Genomic DNA, 20634 nt, shown 5'->3' on the forward strand with positions numbered 1-20634 from the left:
TCTTAGTATCGATTTATTTTATAAGTTCTCGAATGTGTAACATTTGCAGTAAAACCCGGGAATCTGTTTTGAGTATAATTTTTTAAATGGGGCATAATGAATGACAAACAGTAGTTCTAAAGTATTGGGTACTGGGGAGGGGTGGGGGAGTGCACGCTATGTGGTAGTTGGAAATAGTAAGTTTTCTTTTGATTTTATCCCTTACTGGCCTTGCAAGCTCAGAAAAATTCTCCAAAGAGGAAATAATGAGTTTTACACACTTGGAAGAAATGGAAGGTGTACGCAAAAGTGATTGGCAGCAAGTTTAAAAGTGAGTTAAAATTTGGTATATCATGTAGTACACTTGAGTGTGCGTGTTGCTTATCACAGTTTTTTTTAAATTAAAATACACCGGACAGGGACTTCCCTGGTGGTCCAGTGGGTAAGACTCCGTGCTCCCAATGCAGGGGGGCCAGATTGGATCTCTGGTCGGGGAACTAGATCCGGCATGCGTGCTGCAACTGAGAGTCAGCATGCTGCAACTAAGAAAGTCCGCAGGCCATAGCTAAAAGATCCCGCATGCCACAACTAAGACCCAGAGCAACCAAAATAAATAAATACTTTTTAAAAAATACACCTGACATAAAATTTACCATCTTAACCATTTTTAAGTGTACAGATGTGTCATTAAGTACATTCATAGTTGTGCAACCATCACCACCATCCATCTCCATGAATCTTTTCATCCTGCAAAAGTGAAACACTGTACACCTTAAACAATTCATCATTTCCTCCCTGCCCCCAGCCACCTGCACACCAAAGATACTTTGTATCTCTATAGCTCTGACTGCTCTAGGTACCTCATACAAGTGGAATCATACAATATTTGTCTTTTTGTGACTGGCTTATTTCACTTAACGTAATATCCTCAAGGATCATCCATGTTGCAACATATATCAAAATTTCCTTCCTTTTTAAAGGCTGAATAATATTCCATTGTATTGTATACCACAGTTTATCCATTTATCTGTTGGACTCCAGTTTCTTGCACGTTTTGGCTCTTGTGAGTAATGCTGCTATGAACATCAGTGTACAATATCTTTTTGCGACACTGATTTCAATTATTTTGAGCATATATACCTAGAAGTGGGATTACTGGATCAAACGGTAATTCTATTTTTAGTTTGAGGGACCACCATACTGTTTTCCACAGCAGCTGCACCATTTTTTATTCCCACCAACGATGCACAAGAGTTCCAATTTCTCCACATGCATGCCAACACTTAGTTCTTTTGATAGCGGCCATCCTATTGGGTGTGCAGTGGTTTTCAATTGCATTTCCCTAATGATTAATGATATTGAGTATCTTTTCATGTGCTTATTGGCCATTTGTCTATCTTCTTTGGAGAAATGTCTATTCAAGTCCTTTGCCCATTTTTTTTTAAAGATTTATTGATTGATTGATTGATTGATTGATTGCTATGTTGGGTCTTCGTTTCTGTGCTAGGGCTTTCTCTAGTTGCGGCAAGCGGGGGCCACTCTTCATCGCGGTGCGCGGGCCTCTCACTACCGTGGCCTCTCTTGTTGCGGAGCACAGGCTCCAGACCTTTGCCCATTTTTTAATCAGACTTTTTTTTTTTTTTTGGTTGTTGTTGAGCTGTAGAAGTTCTTTATATATTCTGGATATTAATCCTTTATCAGACATGATTTGCAAGTATTTTCTCTGATTTCATGGGTTGCCCTTTCACTGTTATGTCCTTTGGCTTATCACAATTTTTAAAAAAATAATTAAACATTAAAAAAATGAAATTTGGGGAATTCCCCGGCTGTCCAGTGGTTAGGACTTGGCATTTCCACTGCCGTGGCCCGGGTTCAATCCTTGGTCAGGGAACTAAGATCCTGAAAGCTGTGCAGCATGGCCAAAAAAATTAAAAATAAAACTAAAAATAACATTTTTTTAAAAAGTGAAATTTGAATCAGACCTCTGAAGCTTCTGCCAGGGAGAAGTCAAGAACTTCTACACCACCCTCCCATCCCCACTCTCCTTCCCTGAACCCCCAACAGAGGATTCAGAGACTAGAGATACCTCAGTTCTCATATTTTCTCTTTCACATGAACCTCCAAGAATCTATCTATTCACCTCCATGCAGAAGACAGTGTGGAGGCACAGGAAAAAGGACATATGTAACCAGACAGTTACTGAAATAAGTAAGATAATTTCTAGTGCTTATATCTAATGCACTGCAAAGTAAAAATACCCAACATATGGGAGGATCTTAAAGTTTTCTCCTTGACAGTGATGGAGGTAGAATACATAATTTTATGAACACTTTTTACCATGAAGTTGATCTGGTCTACATCAAGAAATTGCCCTTTTTTTCTAGTTTTAAATTAACACTAATGGCCTGCTATAGTATCTAAAATGTGTAAAACTAAGTATGAAAAAGTAAACTAAAGGAGCCTGTGGCCTGTTTTTAGCAGAATTCCCTTCTGCATGCCTGAGAGGTAGGAAAACTGTACTACTGAATATCCACAAGCTAATCATATTTTATTTCTAAAGTACTCAATTCAACGTATTTGTAGTCAAAGTTAGAATTTATATATTTTGCCCAGCTTCTATTAACTTTTACAATACATTCAGTATATAAAGTTCTCTATATAGTGAATAAAAGAGAAGACACACAAAAGTAATACAGTTGTGAAGGATTTAAAAGTAAGTTACTATGAGAAATTTAAAAAGAAACTTAAGAAGGTGATTGTGGGGTTCATCCACTGGACCACACTACTTCCAAGTACACTGGAAAAAACAACACTCTAAACTGAAAACCACCGACACTGAGGAACAGGAATAGTTTAAGGTGTCAAGAGGTCTTTATTGAAATAATAGCACAGTTACACTTCTAATACCCTTTCCACTTGTATACAATAGATGAAAAATGCTTGCTACATACAGTGCACAGACAGTTCAATAATTAGAACCAACTCAACTTCATTTGAAATAAATAAAATAGGCTATTTAATAATTTAAAGTAAAATTACTGTACATTATGAAAATAAAGATACATAAATGTTAGGATCTACAATGCCACAGAAATAAAATAATTATTCTGCATTACACAAAACAGTGCAAGAAAAGAATCCGAATAAGCTTTTGGAGTGCAAAGTTTAAATTTTCCATTTTAAATTATCATGCAGGCATAGCATTTCAAGCCATGCTATAGTCTATGGCAAAGTTTTTAATTTTGAAGAGGAAAAATGCTAGCCGGTAAACTGACTGTACCATCAAGTGTTGCATCACATAACGCTGCTGCTCTGCCTACAGTACAGTTTAGAAGGGAGGTATCTTGTTGCATCCAAAAAATTGAAATTAACAAGTTTCTGAAGCAAACACATTTACCTTTTAAGCCCAAAATAATGTGACAAAAGAGTAATTCTATCCCTGGGTTTAAGGAAAAAGAAAAGGCCTATACCACATAATGAACTAAGAAGCAGTTTTCCACCCACTTTTAAACTCCATAGTGATCCTTAGTTAAAACAACAATGTTAACTCTGGGGAGACATATAAAATTCTGATCTCTAGCTGACAAGTGATACAATATCATGGGATTGTGAGAAAAGCAAAAGTAATTTCTGAATATCTATGTTTAATCTGTGTAGAACTTGGTTGCATTACATGTAATAATATGCTTAAAGTATAGTTCAGTTTCAATGTGTATATAAAACTGTCATTTAGGCGAAGACCAAGGAATGCATTTAATACTAAACTGTAAACACATCAGCCACCTTGACTTAAGAGTGCACACTGACAACATAAGAGCTCTTCCGCAGACTTTGGCAACAAGACTACATATAGCAGGTCACAGCAGCACGAGCTCACGTGGAAGACTGAAAGCACTGCAGAATAACACCACCCAACAGCTCCTATCACAGGGATACGTGGTAATAAGGGGCCTCCTCGTGCTAAGCCACCTTCCAGGTCAGTCTGTGTTCTTCAAATCTGTAATGTTCACAACTCAGTAGTCTTAAGTCTGTGCCCTCACTGCATAGACTGACATTGGCTGTACTCTATCCACTGTACGTCCAGAGGGTTACAGTTCTGTCTGCAGAGGACGACAGGAAGGAAAGATCCTGGGTGTGCCACCTGCACTGAATGACTTTGTCCTTGTGTTCCCCCACCACCATGATAGGAAGCTGTTTAGTGAGGTCTCCTAAATTAAAGAAAAGAGATTTGACTTACAGTACAAAATATATACAGATTTCATAGACTTCCTATTACTTTAAGACATTACAGTATATAAAAGCCTAATACATTAATATAGTACATTGAAAAGTTTAAACAGTTTAAATTACTGAAGACCTAATTATGTGAGCAGTATTTGGTAACATATACACAGCAACATGACACGGCTGCCACTCTCTCCTTGAAACTCTCTCCCCTTGATATCTCCCTGACTTCAGTGCCACTACACCTCAGCCTCCTTTGATGTTTGTCCTCTTCTTCCTGAGTTAAAGTTTGGTGAATCCCAACAGTCAGCCTTCAAATTTCTTGTTCCCTGTATACCTCATCTCCTATGAAATTTCACCTAGTACCATACTACCACAGCCATTTATATACTTAAGATTCATGCACATTTCATCTCCAACCTTGACTTCTCACCTGAGCTCGACTAGTAGACAAACAGCTATTTGACATCTCACTTGACTGCCTTGACAGTCACCTTAAGTGTAACTTGTTTAAAACAAACTCTTGATTTTCTTGCCTAAACCTGTTCCTCTCCCTACCTGTCTTCCTCATCTCAATGGTATCACCTGCTTGCTCATGCCCAAAACCTAGGAATCAGCACTGATTCCTTTTTCCCTCACTCCGCAAACTTAACAGAAACAAACTAAAATACATCCGTAATTCAGTCACTTCTTACTACCTCCACCTTTACAACCCTAGTCCAAGCCACCATCATCTTCCACCTGAATTGGTCCAATTGCCTCCTCACAGATATTTATACTTACACACTCTCCCTATAATTCAAAATTATTTTTAAAATTTTCAGACCATATCACTCCCTATTTTAAATCTTCCGAAGGATTCCTATTATGCTTTTTAAAATGCCTACAAAACCCTGCCTCTGATTTATTCTCCTGCCTCTCTCTCCCTCGGTTCACTAAGTTCCAGCCACACTGGTTTCTTGCAGTGTCATGAGCAAGCCAAATCCATTCCTGCCTCTCAGCACCTTGACCGTGCTATGGTCTGTTCCTAAGGTCCTGGCACAGCTTGTTCTTCTCACCAGGTCTCTGTGCAAATGGCACCTCCCTGGTGAGACCTACTCTAGCCTGCCCAGCACAGTCTTCCCCTAGCCACCCTGTCACTCTCTCCTGCCTTGCTAATCGTTTAGCAGCACTTGCCAATACCTAAAGTTACAGTTTACTGGTTTGCTTTTTACTGACCTCTAAAATGTAAGCTCCATCAGGAAGAAAGTTACCTGTCTTATTCATCTCTCTGTCTGTCCATAGTTGGTACACAGTAAATATTTGCTTAATGTATGTTTAAAAACAAAACTAGATACTGAAGATATAATTATAGCGATTATACGCTACATTATTTTAAAGTAGCAGCAGGAGTATTGATACATAAATGTATATTTTAACATCTACCATCACTGAACTCAAAATGATTCAGTATGAAAAATGTTGCTTCTTTTAAATATTTTAAAAACTATTTAACAATAAAAATAAGACTATTCGCTCAATTTAATAATTTGTTACAATTCTTCTCAATACATTTACCAAGTAATTTGCTCAGTAAAAGCTATAAAACTAAAAGTTGAAAGAAAATGTTGTATAGCCAATCACACTAGATTAACATAAAAGAAAGATTCCAAATAGAATAGGAAAGACTAAAAAAAAGGAAAGAGGTCAATTTCCATCACCTTGTAGGTCTGTCACCTTTATTTTCATATCATAGGATCCTGTTAGCAAGTAGTGAGCTCCAGGAGAGAATCGAACAGAGCGAACATCACTGGAATGAGGGTGGTAACTTTGTACCATTCTTCCTCCTCTTATGTCATATAACATGCAGCTGGAATCTTCTTGTCCTGTGGCTAAGAGACGGCCACTGGGATCTACCGCTACAGATGCCACTGCACTGCCTGTATAGCAGGAGGAATGGAAGGTTCGATATGCAAAAATCAATAGAGCTAAACTGCAACAGCTACTTATGTTCACTGAACCATACACTAAAGATTTAATGTAGCTTATCAATACTGCTCACTTATGGAAGAATCCAAACTGTCAACCAATAAATACTTGCATCCTTTTTTTAGAGGATATATGAAGCAAGATTCTGTGAGAAGTGAGAAAGCTCCTTTTTTTTGTCCTTTGGGAGAACCCCCTGAAGCAGCATTACCTATAGTGCAATAGACGAGCCACTTTTCCTAATGCAGCGTTTTCACTGCTGGGTAAGCGTCCAGAAATTCTCCCATACCCAGCTCAGAGTCTAGTTGGGGGAACAAAAGATTACATAACAAAATATGTTTTAGGACACAGTGTGGGAAATATCTCTAAGCAACACATGATTAACTGCCAACAGGAACTGAACCAAAAATGAGCTCTGAGTCTACAGGTTGGACCCTTGACTCTAGGCCACGGAATAATGCCTCCATGGGGGTGCAAAATGGCTCTCAGAGGACAAAAAAATCCTAAATATTAACAATGGTTTGTAGCCCTTCGAAGTTCAGCCCTACCAAACCAAAATCTCATTCCTTAGTATTTAATTTCTTTTGTTAGGAAAAAATTTAATTTTGTTTTTCTCCTTAGGGGAAGCGATAATGAAAATAAGATTGAAGAGCACTACTCTAGACCAAAGTGGCCTGCGAAGACTTAACAGAAAAAAGGGACATAAGTTAGAGCTTGAAGAATAGTAAACAGTATAAATAAGAGAGAATGTGTTTACATGTATTACACATATATGTAATTAGAAATAATCTTTGCTTGAATTTTTGATAGAGAAAAGAAGAGGCTATCAGGAGGAATTACATGAGAAAACGTTTAAAGGAAAGGAATAAAAATGTTTAAGGATAGGTAGCTTAGTTTGACTGGAGTTACTTGCTTATATACTTACAGAATATTCCTAGAAGAATAAATAAGAAACTGGTCCCTTAGGGAAAGACACCAAGAAACAGGAGTGGGAAGAAAATGTTTTACACCCTTTTGCTCAATTTTTGCCACGTGTATGCAATTAAAAAATGTTTTTTTAAAAAGGTCTGAGTTCTAAAACGACCCTGCTAACAGAATAATTAGGGCATGATACTTAATCTCCTCAGGCCTTGGTTTCCTTAGCTGAATATTATTTTTACAAATAAAGTAACAGATGAAAGCAGTTTGTAAGAATTTAAGGTAATCAATAAAATGCCAAGTAGTTAGTTTCTATTGTTCCTATTTTTTTTTTAACATGTTTTGCAGGGGAGAAGAAGTAAGTGCAATCTATAAAGTTTCTTTCTCGTATAAATTTATTTAAATTCCAAAAAACCTACCAGTTCCATGGAATGTTGTGCCAACAACGCGAACACAGCTTGGTACACGGAGATCCCAGAACCTAACAGTCTTATCTTGGGAACCAGACGCAATCATCCAGCCACTCCAAGTGTAAAGCGCTAAAATATGCCCTATAAAAGATCATATAATCAGTGAGTACTGTGGAACAGTATTTTTCTATAACACATTCAAAGCTAAGTACTCCTTAACTGTTGAGCACGTCTAATCTAGTTAATCAAATATACTGTGTGGCAGGGATTTTCCATATATAATATATCAAATATATTGGCAATTTTCAAAAAATTAAATTCAGTAAAAGGCACATCAAAACCATGCTTTATAAACTTAACCTTTTTTGGTGAGTCAAATATTTCAGGACATCATAATTAGTACTGAAAAAATATTATCATTTGAAATTAGGGCAAATTTTCCAAAGAGGAAGCACAGGATTGTGGGATTAGATCACCAGCTTTGGAAGGGACAGACCTGTTCTGCCATGTTTGGCAGTAAGATAATGAGCAAGTCATTTTGCCTTTTTCAAGTTTTGCCTTTTCCACGTATAAGATGGAGATAGAACTTCTGGCCTTATAAGATTGTTGTGAGGATTAAATTAAGGAATTATGTGTCTAAGTAAAGGAAAATGTGAGCTATCATTACTGTGTTGTTATCCAAAGTTCACAATTTAGATTTTTGAAATAAAAATTTCCTGTCCTGAAGAAATCCCTTTTGATGCAATATACCCCCATTAATGAAAATGCGTAGGGGGAAAAAGCATGGGATGAACAAAAAGAAGAGTAGCATCTGAGACTGATATCACGTACCGGTATGCCCACTCAGAGCATGGAGGCCCTGTCCTCTTTGACAATCGGTTGTATAAATGTTACAATCCCCTGCTCCAGCACTTATCAAAATAGCTCCACCACTTTCTGGGCCTTCCATAAATGCCAAGTCTCTGATTGTCCCATCATGCATACTAAATTCCAGATCTGGTCCTGAAACAGCAATAAGAATTTTAAAAAAAGACGCTGCTCAACTTACTGTGATAATTTGAGATTGCTAAACTGCCTCCAAACTGACCAAGAGTAGTAGAACGGTAGAATGGTATGGTTTATATTTTCATTTTGGAATTGATATAATAATCAATTTCATTTTACTGAGTAAAAAACTTCAAGAAATCAAAATACCGACTAGGTTATCATCATCACTAAAACAGAGCTATATGTAGAGTTACCTTCTTGGCTTTTATCCCAAAGAAAATGAAAGAAAAAACAGATACTCTCTGGAAAATATTCACTAATACAATTCTGGAAGTTATTTAAAAGTTATTTTTCTGATGACAAAAATTTTCTGAGGATTAGACACCACCTGGCCACCTTGTAAGAACTGGTTAAAAAAGGATAATGCCTCATGAACGCAAGCAATTAGAATGTAAAAAAATTCTTAATGGTATATTCTTAGATTTTACTAAAAATAATACAGAGCTATATCAGAGACACACATGGGGAAACATAAAGAACACACTGGCAAGCTACTGCTTACATACTCGGCCCCTACCTGTTGCATTACAAGTCTCTGCATTGAAGGGCAGCACTTTGACGTATTTGTCATTTGATCCTGTCGCTAATAACTGTCCACAAGGACTCCAGGCCACACAGTAAATGGATCCTTTGTGATGTTTATTCCTTTTAAAACGTACCACTGGCTGCTTAGGGATGTCATGTGCACTAGAAAGAAAAATCGCAAAAAGATATTTCAATTTCTTGCTTACTAAGGTTAGTGAATGTGAAGTGAATGTGAAGTTCTGCATTATGGTTGTTCTTGAGGGAGGGAGCAAAAAAACTATCAGACAATATGTTAACAATTTTCAAACTCTTAGATGAAATAAATTTAAAGCATATTTAAAATCCAAAAGTAAAATTATTAACCATTATTATACTAATCTTAAGTCTTATTTCAGACCACATAGGGAAGAGGATATTTTCTAAGTCTTCATTTCACATATTTTCATATATCTTTCAATTCCCAAAAGAATTTTAAAAAGAGCTAATGATGCTTCTAATTCAAAAAGTTCAATAAACATTTATTAAACATATAATATGAGCAATTGCCTGGGGCTAGGGGAAGGCAAAGGATAGAGAAAAGGACAGAGAAAAAATAAAAGCGGCAAGAGCTCTGTCCTGAGTTTAATATCTGGCAGGGGGAGATGTTTCATGACTACCCACATACAGTAAAGCAAGTATAAATATTATAGTCCAATACAAGGTACTAGGTCTTAAAGGACAGGGAGAATTATTACAGAAAAAGATGAAGGCAGGAAAACTGCTTCAGTGAAGATAAAATATAGTGGGGAAAAAAAAAAAAAATATATAGTGGGGAGACCAGCCCAGCATGCAGCATGGGAAGAAGTCTGTGGGACTGGCGGGGAGAAGCCTGGGGCATTCCAGAGACTGAGTGGGACAGACATGATGGGTGAGGAGCAGCAAGCACAGCTGGGGAAGGTCCTAAATGCCATGCTCCTCGATAGCTTGGCCTTTAATGGGAGTATAACATTGGTTTAGTGGAGTAGTAGCATCTTATCTGTACTTTAAAACATAGACTAATATTAAGATACTATAGGTATAATGATAACATCAAGTCTATGTAAGAAAATGTACATGTTTTTGGAAATTCATCCTAAAGGGTGAAATGACATATCTAGGATTTACCTTAAAATACTTTAGTAAACAAAAAGGATGAAGAAATATGACAAAAATCTTGACAAATGCGTTTCAGTGTACTAATCTCTACTTCTGTGTATGCTTAAAATTTTCATAATTAAGAAATTTTTAAAAAATAAGAATATTGATAAATCTTCAACACTTACAAGGTACTTAATAGTGATAGAGAAAATAAATCAGATCAAGATTCTCTTTTCAGCTGGACATCCAGTTCATTGCCAGGGCCAACCAATTCTTTCTTTAAATGGATTTTACCTCCATCCATTTTCCACTGCCATCACACCAGCCATATTCTTTCTTTAAATGGATTTTACCTCCATCCATTTTCCACTGCCATCACACCAGCCATTGACAACAGCCTCCTACCTTTCTCCTAGCATCCAATCTTATTGCCATCTGACCCAGAGTTTACATCACAATACTGTTCTGCTGAAAACTTTCAGCAGCTTCCCACTGCACTCACCATAAAATCCAAAATGTATACAAAACTGCATAATATAGTTCACATCTATCTCTGTAGCCTCATCACACTACAGCTCACAATACTCCAGCCGATCCGAACTTGTTTTGGTTCCTTAAAAAGCCAAGCTCTTTCTCACTTCATGTTCCCTCTAATTACTATCTTCTCCCTTCTCTTCACATGGCTAGGTTCTACTCACCCTCAGATCTCAGCTTTAACACCTCTCCTTCAAAGAGGTCCTACCCTGACTCCCCAGTTTCCTCATCTCCCGTTTTACTATGTTACGGCACCTTGTACTTTCTCTTCATAGCACCTACCACAATGTATAATTACATTTATTAGTGTGCCTATCTCCATAATATCCATCTTCTCCACTGAAACAGAAGTTCCATAGGTCAATGAACATGTTTGTTTTACTCACAACTATCCCCAAAGCCTAGCACATAGAAGGAGCTCAAAATATATTTGTTAAATAGATGAATTTATTTTCATAAAAATCAGTTTCTTCAAGGGAGTCTATGAAACATCTGTGCCAGCATGAGAAATACAAAAGAGGAAAGTCAATTTAAGATCAGATTAACCTTAAATATACAAAGTCTTTGGCTCTGCCTACATAACTGTTGCTCTTTTCCACACCCTGATCCGGAATTCTGCCTATTCTCTCTCATATAATCCTACTTAACTAACACAATGAGCACCAATAAATTATATTACTATCATCTAACATGATCCCTATTCCCCTTCCCAACCTTTAAATGCTACTGCAGTCCAAAAGCCTAAATTTCTAGTTTCAGATACAGAGATATACCAAAAAATGCAAATAAATAAATAATCTCACCCCTCTGTTCTCTGGGGTTATAATAAAAAAGCCTAAGGGTTGTAAAAAGTTTCCAAAACATATTATGACATGTACTGCTTTTTATTTTTAAATTTTTAAAGATGTGTAGCTTGTTTTGTTTGAGTGTTTTTGTCTACTGGTATGAAAACTATTCCATTTGTGGCCATTTCTCTAACCACAAAATCTACCAAATAGTTCTTGACCTTTATAATGCCTATTTATTTTGATAGTAAAAGCCTTGACAAATAAATTGACAAAAAGAGTTCAAATTTGGTTTTCTGTGAGATTATATCTAAGGTATATGCTTTCTCAGTAACTTTAAAGAATTAGTTGTACACCTAATACATAAGGTCATGTGCCTGGTTTTTTGCGACATACGCCTTTAGAGACATCTCTCTTATTTTCAAATCCCATAATCTGTTAAAACAAGAGACTAAAATCATAATTAGGTTGACTGAATGAAAATTGAATCTTTCTAGGTCAAAATGGTCAAATATCAGCGATTTCATATAGTTCAACCTAATACTTCTTTGTAGTGTAAGACATTTTAAATTTTCTCCAAGTCTACAACCAGCAATACTTTGTCTTTATGTAATTAAGCTAGAATAGAAGGATCTTGCAGATTTTTTTAAAAATTAACAAAAACCATGAAAATAAAGAAAACTAGACTACTGAGTGAACAATGGCCTAATGAAAAACATTTTATGAAAAACAACTTATAAAGTTAATGGATGGGGGACTTCCCTGGTGGCGCAGTGGTTGAGAGTCTGCCTGCTAATGCAAGGGACACGGGTTCGAGCCCTGGTCTGGGAAGATCCCACATGCCGCGGAGCAACTAGGCCCGTGAGCCACAACTACTGAGCCTGCGCGTCTGGAGCCTGTGCTCCGCAACAAGAGAGGCCGTGATAGTGAGAGGCCCGCGCATCGCAATGAAGAGTGGCCCCACTCGCCGCAAATAGAGAAAGCCCTCGCACAGAAACAAAGACCCAACACAGCTAAAAATAAATTAATTAATTAATTAAAAAAAAAAAAGTTAATGGATGATTCTTATGTATATTTCCTAAGTATTGAAAACAAAAATGTAAAAGCTTAATAAAAGGAAAAGAAATAAAAATTAAACACTACTGAATGGCAATTCTTAAAAAAGGGACCATATAGCTAAATTAAAAACTAAAGTAAGAATGGCACAATAATGTGCCAATAATCATCTATCCTTACCTTGGATCAATTACTTCTGGATAGGCACATACTCTCAGAGTTTTTGAATTTGAACCGACAGCATACAGACCACCACCTGGATGAAAAGCCACTGCTCTAACAGCTTGTGTGTCTTCTAGGGTATTAATACAAACAAACTGCTTTTTTGATTTGTCATCCTATGGAAAGAATGAATATGAAAGTCATTCTATAAAAACATGAATTTGAAAGAATTTGTCTTTATCTCATTTTAAATTCATCTGAACTGTATTATTCACTTCATCACTTTAATGTTCATTATCTACAATCATACATTCTTTTGAATGGCAAATCCAAATTAAGCCCAATTTTTCTATTTTTGCTACTCATTGCTAATCTAAGCTCACACAGATCACAGATATTCAAGTTTTTCTTCGCTTACTATGACAAAATATAAGAATATGCATTCCCATATTAAGTTCTCTTTAACTGTCAAGGAAAAAAATAGTCCACATGCATAGTTCTTACAAAAACAGAAAACTGTTCATGTTGCTAAAGGTAGGAAATATAAAATACTATTATTTAATCATTTTAGGGTTAAAAAAAAAAAGTTTGCCATTATCTCCAGCAATGAATACTTTAATATTTCAAACTCAAATTGTAAAATACCCTTTTAAAACTGTAAAAATGATTTTAATCAGAACATTTAATTTCAGCCTCATTTCTATTTTAAACTGTCAACCTGTCTGTCCACAGCCGTCTTCTGAGGAAGGCAAGTTGAAACAGCTCTGTATCAAAGCTTTGGTGACTGCTATTATTGGTATCATTTGAAACCACCCTGCTACCCTGACCAGGACTGGACCCTGGACCTGGAACAGAGCCCTCCAGGCTGGGTGTGGTGCACAGACCCAACCAAATTCTGTCTTTGCGTATGCACCTGACATTCATATGTTCCAAAGGCAAATCACTTCAGCTCTGGTTGTATGCTGAGAGCTCTAGAATCCATAGTGATTATATCAATGAAGAGACTATGCATCTCCCTACCCAAACTTTAATGTATTCAGCAATACATCCTCATGGGGGAGTAGGAGTTAAACCTAATATATTACACTCTGTTTGTCTTACGTAACTGAATTGAATGCTTGTATTATTCATATCAATTTGACTAGAAATACTACATTTTCCATTAATCCATATACAAGAAAGGTGACTATTTACCAAATGAATAGCATGGGTAGATAAGAGAAAAATGGAGGGGAATGACTAATTGATTAAATGGCCGATAGCACATTAATAATAATTACTAAGGGTTGCTTTACAGCAGAAGTGGCAGAGCCAAAATTAACTTTACCTGCTCTTCTCCAGTGTATTTAAATTTTTTTTTAATTTGTTGCCATTGAAAAAATAGATTTCACATAAAAATCTAACTTTCTAGCTTTTCTTGAAAATCAAAAGAACTAGAAACACTAGGCCAGCATATTTCTTTGTGCAAGGGACAAATATTCCTATGTACTTATCACAAAAAAAGTCAACTTTATTCACTTATGTTACCTGTTTGGCCCCATAAGCATCTGAAATAATTATTGTTTATGGGGTAAAAATTTGAACTAGAGAAAATAAGATAGAGTGAAGGTGTACACTGGTTAGGGAAGGATATCTGGTTCCAAAGCAAAAAACAAATGCATTGATGAGAAGTCCAAAGGAGTAAAGATATAATAATACCTTAACTAATTAACCACAGGGTTCAGAGAGTAGTGACACAGCCCTAACTCATGCGCCAAGATCACCACTGGACAATTAATATGAATACTCTCAAAATGTGATTTGCCAGGCAACCCCTTCACTTCACTCAGTGAAAGCTCAACTACCCTGAGGTAACTACCAGCATTAACAATAATGACTATTCCTAGTCATAGTCATTATATTATCACTATAATAATGAACAAAGAACTATTGTTCTTTCTTTAAATTGAGAATTCCTTGACAAAATTTGCAAGTAAATATAAAAATAATGAACCTTCCTTCCCCTAAGTATTACCTCTTCCCCTCTTGATCTTGACAGATTCCCTGCAGAATCTCCAAGAGGTGGCTTAATGACCGAATGTTCTGATGAGCTGTGTGAATAGAAATTCAAGTACAGTTTACTCTGAATATCAAAACAGAAACTAATTTATCCTTTCAATCTCTAATATTTATTTTTTTGGCAAATGACACCCACTGACTCCAGTCATAGTTACTCTCTGGAGCCATTTGTTAAGAGGCTCTGGACTCCATAACACAAAGCATAGTTAGTTGTAAGGAAGGAATGAGAAGCCATTCTAGAAGAGATTAAGTCAAAGTTCACAAATTTTATAGTCAGATGCCAACTACCTTTTCCTTGCTTAGTTCCAGAATCCTGGTTGCTATGCTTAAATCCTAACCCAGGCAGGAACCTGGATTGCTCTTTAGAAAAATTATCTGGCCCATGAGAAAAGACTAACAGAAACCGGACAGTTCAGGGTCCCACAATAAAACAATGTTTCCATCTAATCACTTTTTGGTGAGGCCAACAGGTAAACACATGCATCCATACATGTGGCCCTTCCTTCCAATCAGCTTTTTTAAAAAACGCCTCACTCCCAATAGTCAAATGCTTGAAGAAAGCCTCCTAAATAAAAACCAGAGACTAGGGTATTCCCTGGTGGTGCAGTGGTTAGGACTCCATGCTTCCACTGCGGGGGCACAGGTTCCACCCCTGGTCGGGGAACTACGATCCTGCAAACCGTGAAACGCAGCCAAAAACAAAACAAAACAAAACAAAAAAAACGGAGACTAAAGGTATTTGGAAGAAGGAAGACAATTAAGGAAACAAAAGCTACAAAAATATAATTAAAATCCTAAGAAATATAAGGGGAAATAATGAATCCAGGAAACAAGAAAAATATCTATTAAAAAATATAAGGAAAATTAGAGAATAAGAAAGAGCTTAGAAAATAAAAATGATACCAGAAAAAATTAATCAATAGAAAATGGAGGTAAGAAAATTGCTACATAAATGTTTTCAATATTCTAGCACTTAAGTTTCCAGCTTAAAAGAGCCCACGAAGTATCCAGCAAAATGAAGTAAAATAGACCTACTCTGATGTGTATCATCATGAAGTGTTAGAACATCAGGGAAGACAAAGTCCTAAAAAATCCCAGAGTGGAAAAAGCAGCAGTCCTCATACAAAGGATCATATCACAATGGCATCAGACTTTTCAATATGTACGTGAGCATGTAGCAATGACTCCGAAACTCTGAGGAATGATTTCCATTCTAGAATTCTATACTCAGCTATACTAACAAGTCAAATGTGAAATATTTAGACACGCAAGATCTCAGAAACTTCTACTCTGATGTACCCGTTTTCAGAAAACTACATGAGATCCTAAAACAGGGGATCCAATACAGGGAACAGGCAAAGGAAACTCCCAGGAGAATGGTGAAGGAAAGTCCCAGGACTCTCTAGGCCTGAATAAAATGACTTAGAAGCAATGAATATAAAGTGAACCAGGAGTGATCTTGGAGGGGTGTCTCCCAGGGGGAAAAAAAAAATGGAAAGAGAAAGTACCTAATATTTTTTACTGTAATGAGGAGTTTTATGATTTTACAGTTCTCTCACAGCATCTGCAGATAGTTTAGTACCAAGAAAACTAAGCATGTATACACATACACATGCACACCAAAAATGAGGCAATTACTCCCCCCATGAAAAACAAAAAAGTTTTGTGAAAGGAAATATATTCATATTATATGACTCAGTTGTAAATAACATTTACATGGCCATAGTAATGTTAACATGGAATACCGATTTAAACAAAAATTGATGTATATTAGAAGAAGGTGTAGACAAAATTAATGTGTTGTGGCTAAGGTATGGTAGCTAAATCTAATTGGCAGGGAATCAAGGGATAATAAAAACAGCAATAGAAGCAGATTATTCAGAAATGTGGAGATACATAGCAAAAGAAACAGCTAACTAGGTTGAAAATGGCAGCCTACTGGAAACAGAAGTCATGGACAAAGATGGGTAAGAGAGGGGATTCTGTTTTGTTTTAAGCCTTGAAGTGCTATTTGTCCTTTTAAACCATGTATGTATATTACTTTGATAAAAATAAAAACCAATTTTAAAATTTGAGTTCTAGTTTGGGGGGTACACAAAACAAGTGTTATAGGAACTGTAATAAAGAAGCAAATATTAGATAAACTTATATTCTTAAGTATAAAACTAGAGTTTTTGATACTAAATGTATAAAGCTAATTCCTGTAAACATCCAAATGCCAAAAGCAAGTTATGCATTTTAAAACGAACTACTCCCAAAGGTGTTTAATGTTATAATAGAGGAAGAAAATGCTCAACTATTCCCATTGCATAAATTAACACTTGTCTACTGATAACAAGATGAAAATTTTTCTCTGACTACTGAAAACATAAATATGCAAGAAGTCTCAATTGCTGTAACTACCAGAGCTGCCAAGACTGTCTTGCTGCAATCATTCCACCATGTCAGAAAACATCTTCTTGTGCCCTGGATGTCTGTGGATTAAAAGATTATTTGTTGAAAGGTACCAATGGCAAGGGAAAAAACTGGGGAGGAATAAAGCCTAAAACTGTATGACCTGTGAGTAAGATGGCTTATAAAAAAAACAGAATTGCCTTGGTGGTGGTAAGAAAGCAAAAAGAAAAATAGGAGAATAAAGACTATTAAGAGACACAGAAGTTAGTAGAAGAGAATATAGATAAATGAAGGCAGATCAGAAAAAACAATTTGGTAGGTAATAAACTGTAAAAACTTTCATTTGTAAGGCTCCAAAGAGAAGTTCAACTCTCCAAGTTTATTTATTAGTATGAAGTTAACATTTCCAGGTCTAACAAAGTAAAGCACTTACATTTGGTTTCCACAAGAAGGTGATTCCTCAAGAAAAGGTATGTGATTTATTGATCCAGGATTACTAGGAGTGCTTGTGTGAATATCTGGAGCATCATGTGTTAATCTCTGACTAGAGTCTTGGGATGGTGTAGAAAAACTAGTGATGGAAGAATTATTAGATCCATTGCCTTTGTTCCCATTACATTGCTGGTTGAGTGCTGGCACCTCATTACCAAGGCTATCCATTCCAATATTTAATTCACCTAGCTTTTGAATGGACCTATAAAATAAAACAACGTAATTATATTAAAATTAAAACTTAGTCATACTCCTAACATATAGAAAACTGAAAATTTGAGAGGGTAAATACATGCACATATAACATATAATATATGACAAGTTTAGTACTAAAAATTACCATCATCAGTTTAAGACATAACCAAGTAACTGAAAGAAGATCCAAATTTTCCTATAGTATACCACTGTAAAGGAGATAGGCATAATGGGTATCATTGATTTTTTTTTAAAGCACCTTTTACCATAAAAAACAGAAAAAAAAATCTGTTTCTTCTCCAGTATAACTTTGGTTCAATTTTCAACATGAAAATTAATTTCCCAAAATAATAAAAATATCACCACTATCAAATTTCTCACCAACAAAACAAAACAAGCCATTTTCATTTCATCTGTCTAGTAATGTCATATTAACTGAGAAATGGATGACTAGAACAGGTCATGATGGGACAAAGTCAAGTGGCATCCCTATTATCCGCACATTCACTCATTCATTCATTTATTCATTCTACAAAAACTATTTGCCAGGCTCTGATCTAGGCACTAGTGAGATAAAACAGGGAGCAAAACAAGGTGACCTTGGGGTCTTTCCCTCACCGCAAGTCTCCCTACGTCAGGGTAGCCTGACTCCTTATGCTGGACTCAGGGCTCCAAAGGGCACAGAGGAAGCTGCCAGGCTCTCTTAAGATTTAGACCAGAACTGGCCCAGAATCACTTTCTCCAGCCTAGATTTAGTATGAGAGAGGACTACATAAGGGATGTAACTACCAAGGGGTATTGTGGCTCACCGTATTTTCTAATTTTTCTACATTAAACATTTGTGTTCGTGTGTGTGCTTGTGCATGCGTGCATGTGTACGTTTAGGGCTTAAAAAAGACTTTAAAAGAGCAGTTTAATATTATTAAAGGAGTTGGCAGCCATTACTAAATATTTATCAGTTAAAATGTTTAACTAGACAGTACTTCTAATCTTCTATGAAACACTAATCCTGTGAAATGCTCCCCATAAAAAAAGAGCCTGAGGTCAAATAAATGTGGGAAATGCTAAGTATAAAGAATCTAAAATGCAAATATCATATTGATTCTCTCAAAGTGGGGAGGATGGGGAAGGGGCAGAATATGCCTATAGTAAGTGCCAATTATTAGTAACAGAAACAAAATATCAAGAGGTATAAAGTAGTGATACACTACTGTTAATAATAATCCTATCATGCTTTAGTTGAATTTTTTCAGTAAGTTCTATTATAGAACATGGCTCTTATTTCTCTGCCTCTTTCTATGCCTCTGGGAAGGAAGAAACAAAATTTAATTCTGGAAACTGTGCTCTGCTGCTAGAATGATTTGGAAGACTAAAACATTAAGGGGAAAAAAGTATATTTTAATTTCTAGATTCTATCTCTATTCAATTTGTCCTTGGTATTAGTCAGGTACTTTAATGTCCTGGTACAGGCTCAGATATATAAGGTCTAGAAAAAAAGGATTGAACTATTATTTTAAAGAGTTAGAAAACAGAATAGATAAGAAAAGGTTAAGACAACAACAGAGGGCTTCCCTGGTGGCACAGTGGTTAAGAATCTACCTGCCAATGCAGGGGACACAGGTTCAAGCCCTGGTCCAGGAAGATCCCACATGCAGTGGAGCAACTAAGCCCATGCACCACAACTACTGAGCCTGCGCTCTAGAGCCCGCGAGCCACAACTACTGAGTCCTGCCACAACTACTGAAGCTCACGTGCCTAGAGCCCATGCTCCACAACAAGAGAAGCCACCGCAAGGAGAAGCCCGTGCACCGGAACGAAGAGTAGCCCCCGCTCGCCACAACTAGAGAAAGCCCGGGCGTGGCAATGAAAACCCAATGCAGCCAAAAAAAAAAAAGACAGCAACAGAGAATTTATATGAAACTAATTTATGAAAACTTAGGATAAACACCCATTCATATTTATTTATAATAGACCTGGTTATCCTATGGATTTTTATAACATACTTACCTTTAGTACAATTAGTACAATTTAAAATTCTAATCTCTAAAGAAATTCTAATCTCTAAAGAAATTGAGTTGTTAAATAATAAATATGCTCTAAACTGATCCTAAATTATAAGAAATAATTTGAATTCTATACATAATTGTCTTTAAAGGAAGAATAAACCATCTTGAATAGTTTAACTTTTTTTCTGAGAAAGGACATCCTTACTACTACCAGAATCACAGAACCTTGCCACTTCATGTTCTGACTTAATGCTAGGTATCTGCTTTCACTGAAAAGCAAAACAGTCAGGAAGTCAAACTGCAACCATGACTTTTACTGGTATGAAGACGACATCCAAGAACTAGAAGTAGCAATTCATCAAATTACGATAATCCTCATAAGCCACTGACTTGATCAGAGGTGATAAGAAAACGACCCTCAAACTGAATGTTCAGAGGCCTACCTAGACTCTATAGATTACCACTATACAAGTTCCTTGTGTGAAGGTTTGAAGACAGGATCAGTTTCAGGCTCACTGACTTGCATAACACGCAGAGTGTCAAGCAGATTACTTTCAATATTACTGAACCAAGTAAAGACAGTCGCCACTGCATTGCCATATTATAATCATGATGATAGCCAACATTTATGGCATACCTCCTATATGCTAGAAATTATTCTAAGTAATTTTTTATGTATGTTAATTCAACCTTCCAACAACCCTTGCTCATTTAAATATACATATTCAGGCTTCCCTGGTGGTGCAGTGGTTAGGAATCCGCCTGCCA

General features: G+C 36.4%; 1 protein-coding gene across 2 annotated transcripts in view; it reads right to left on the reverse strand.

Moving 5' to 3' along the window:
• Positions 1-2977: 2977 nt before the first annotated feature.
• WDR47 (WD repeat domain 47) overlaps positions 2978-20634 on the reverse strand; it is a 54599-nt gene continuing 36942 nt past the window's right edge. For both annotated transcript variants that reach the window (XM_068540422.1, XM_068540423.1), the window contains exons 8-15: positions 17607-17867; positions 14736-14811; positions 12740-12897; positions 9061-9230; positions 8328-8498; positions 7506-7637; positions 5904-6122; positions 2978-4187 (exon numbers count right to left, since the gene is read on the reverse strand). In XM_068540422.1, coding sequence (XP_068396523.1) covers positions 4045-4187; positions 5904-6122; positions 7506-7637; positions 8328-8498; positions 9061-9230; positions 12740-12897; positions 14736-14811; positions 17607-17867 — 1330 coding nt within the window. In that variant the 3' untranslated portion in view covers positions 2978-4044. The remainder of the gene's footprint in view (positions 4188-5903; positions 6123-7505; positions 7638-8327; positions 8499-9060; positions 9231-12739; positions 12898-14735; positions 14812-17606; positions 17868-20634) is intronic.

Source organism: Eschrichtius robustus, chromosome 3 (genome assembly GCF_028021215.1).
Source record: "Eschrichtius robustus isolate mEscRob2 chromosome 3, mEscRob2.pri, whole genome shotgun sequence".
NCBI classification, from domain to species: Eukaryota; Metazoa; Chordata; class Mammalia; order Artiodactyla; family Eschrichtiidae; genus Eschrichtius; species Eschrichtius robustus.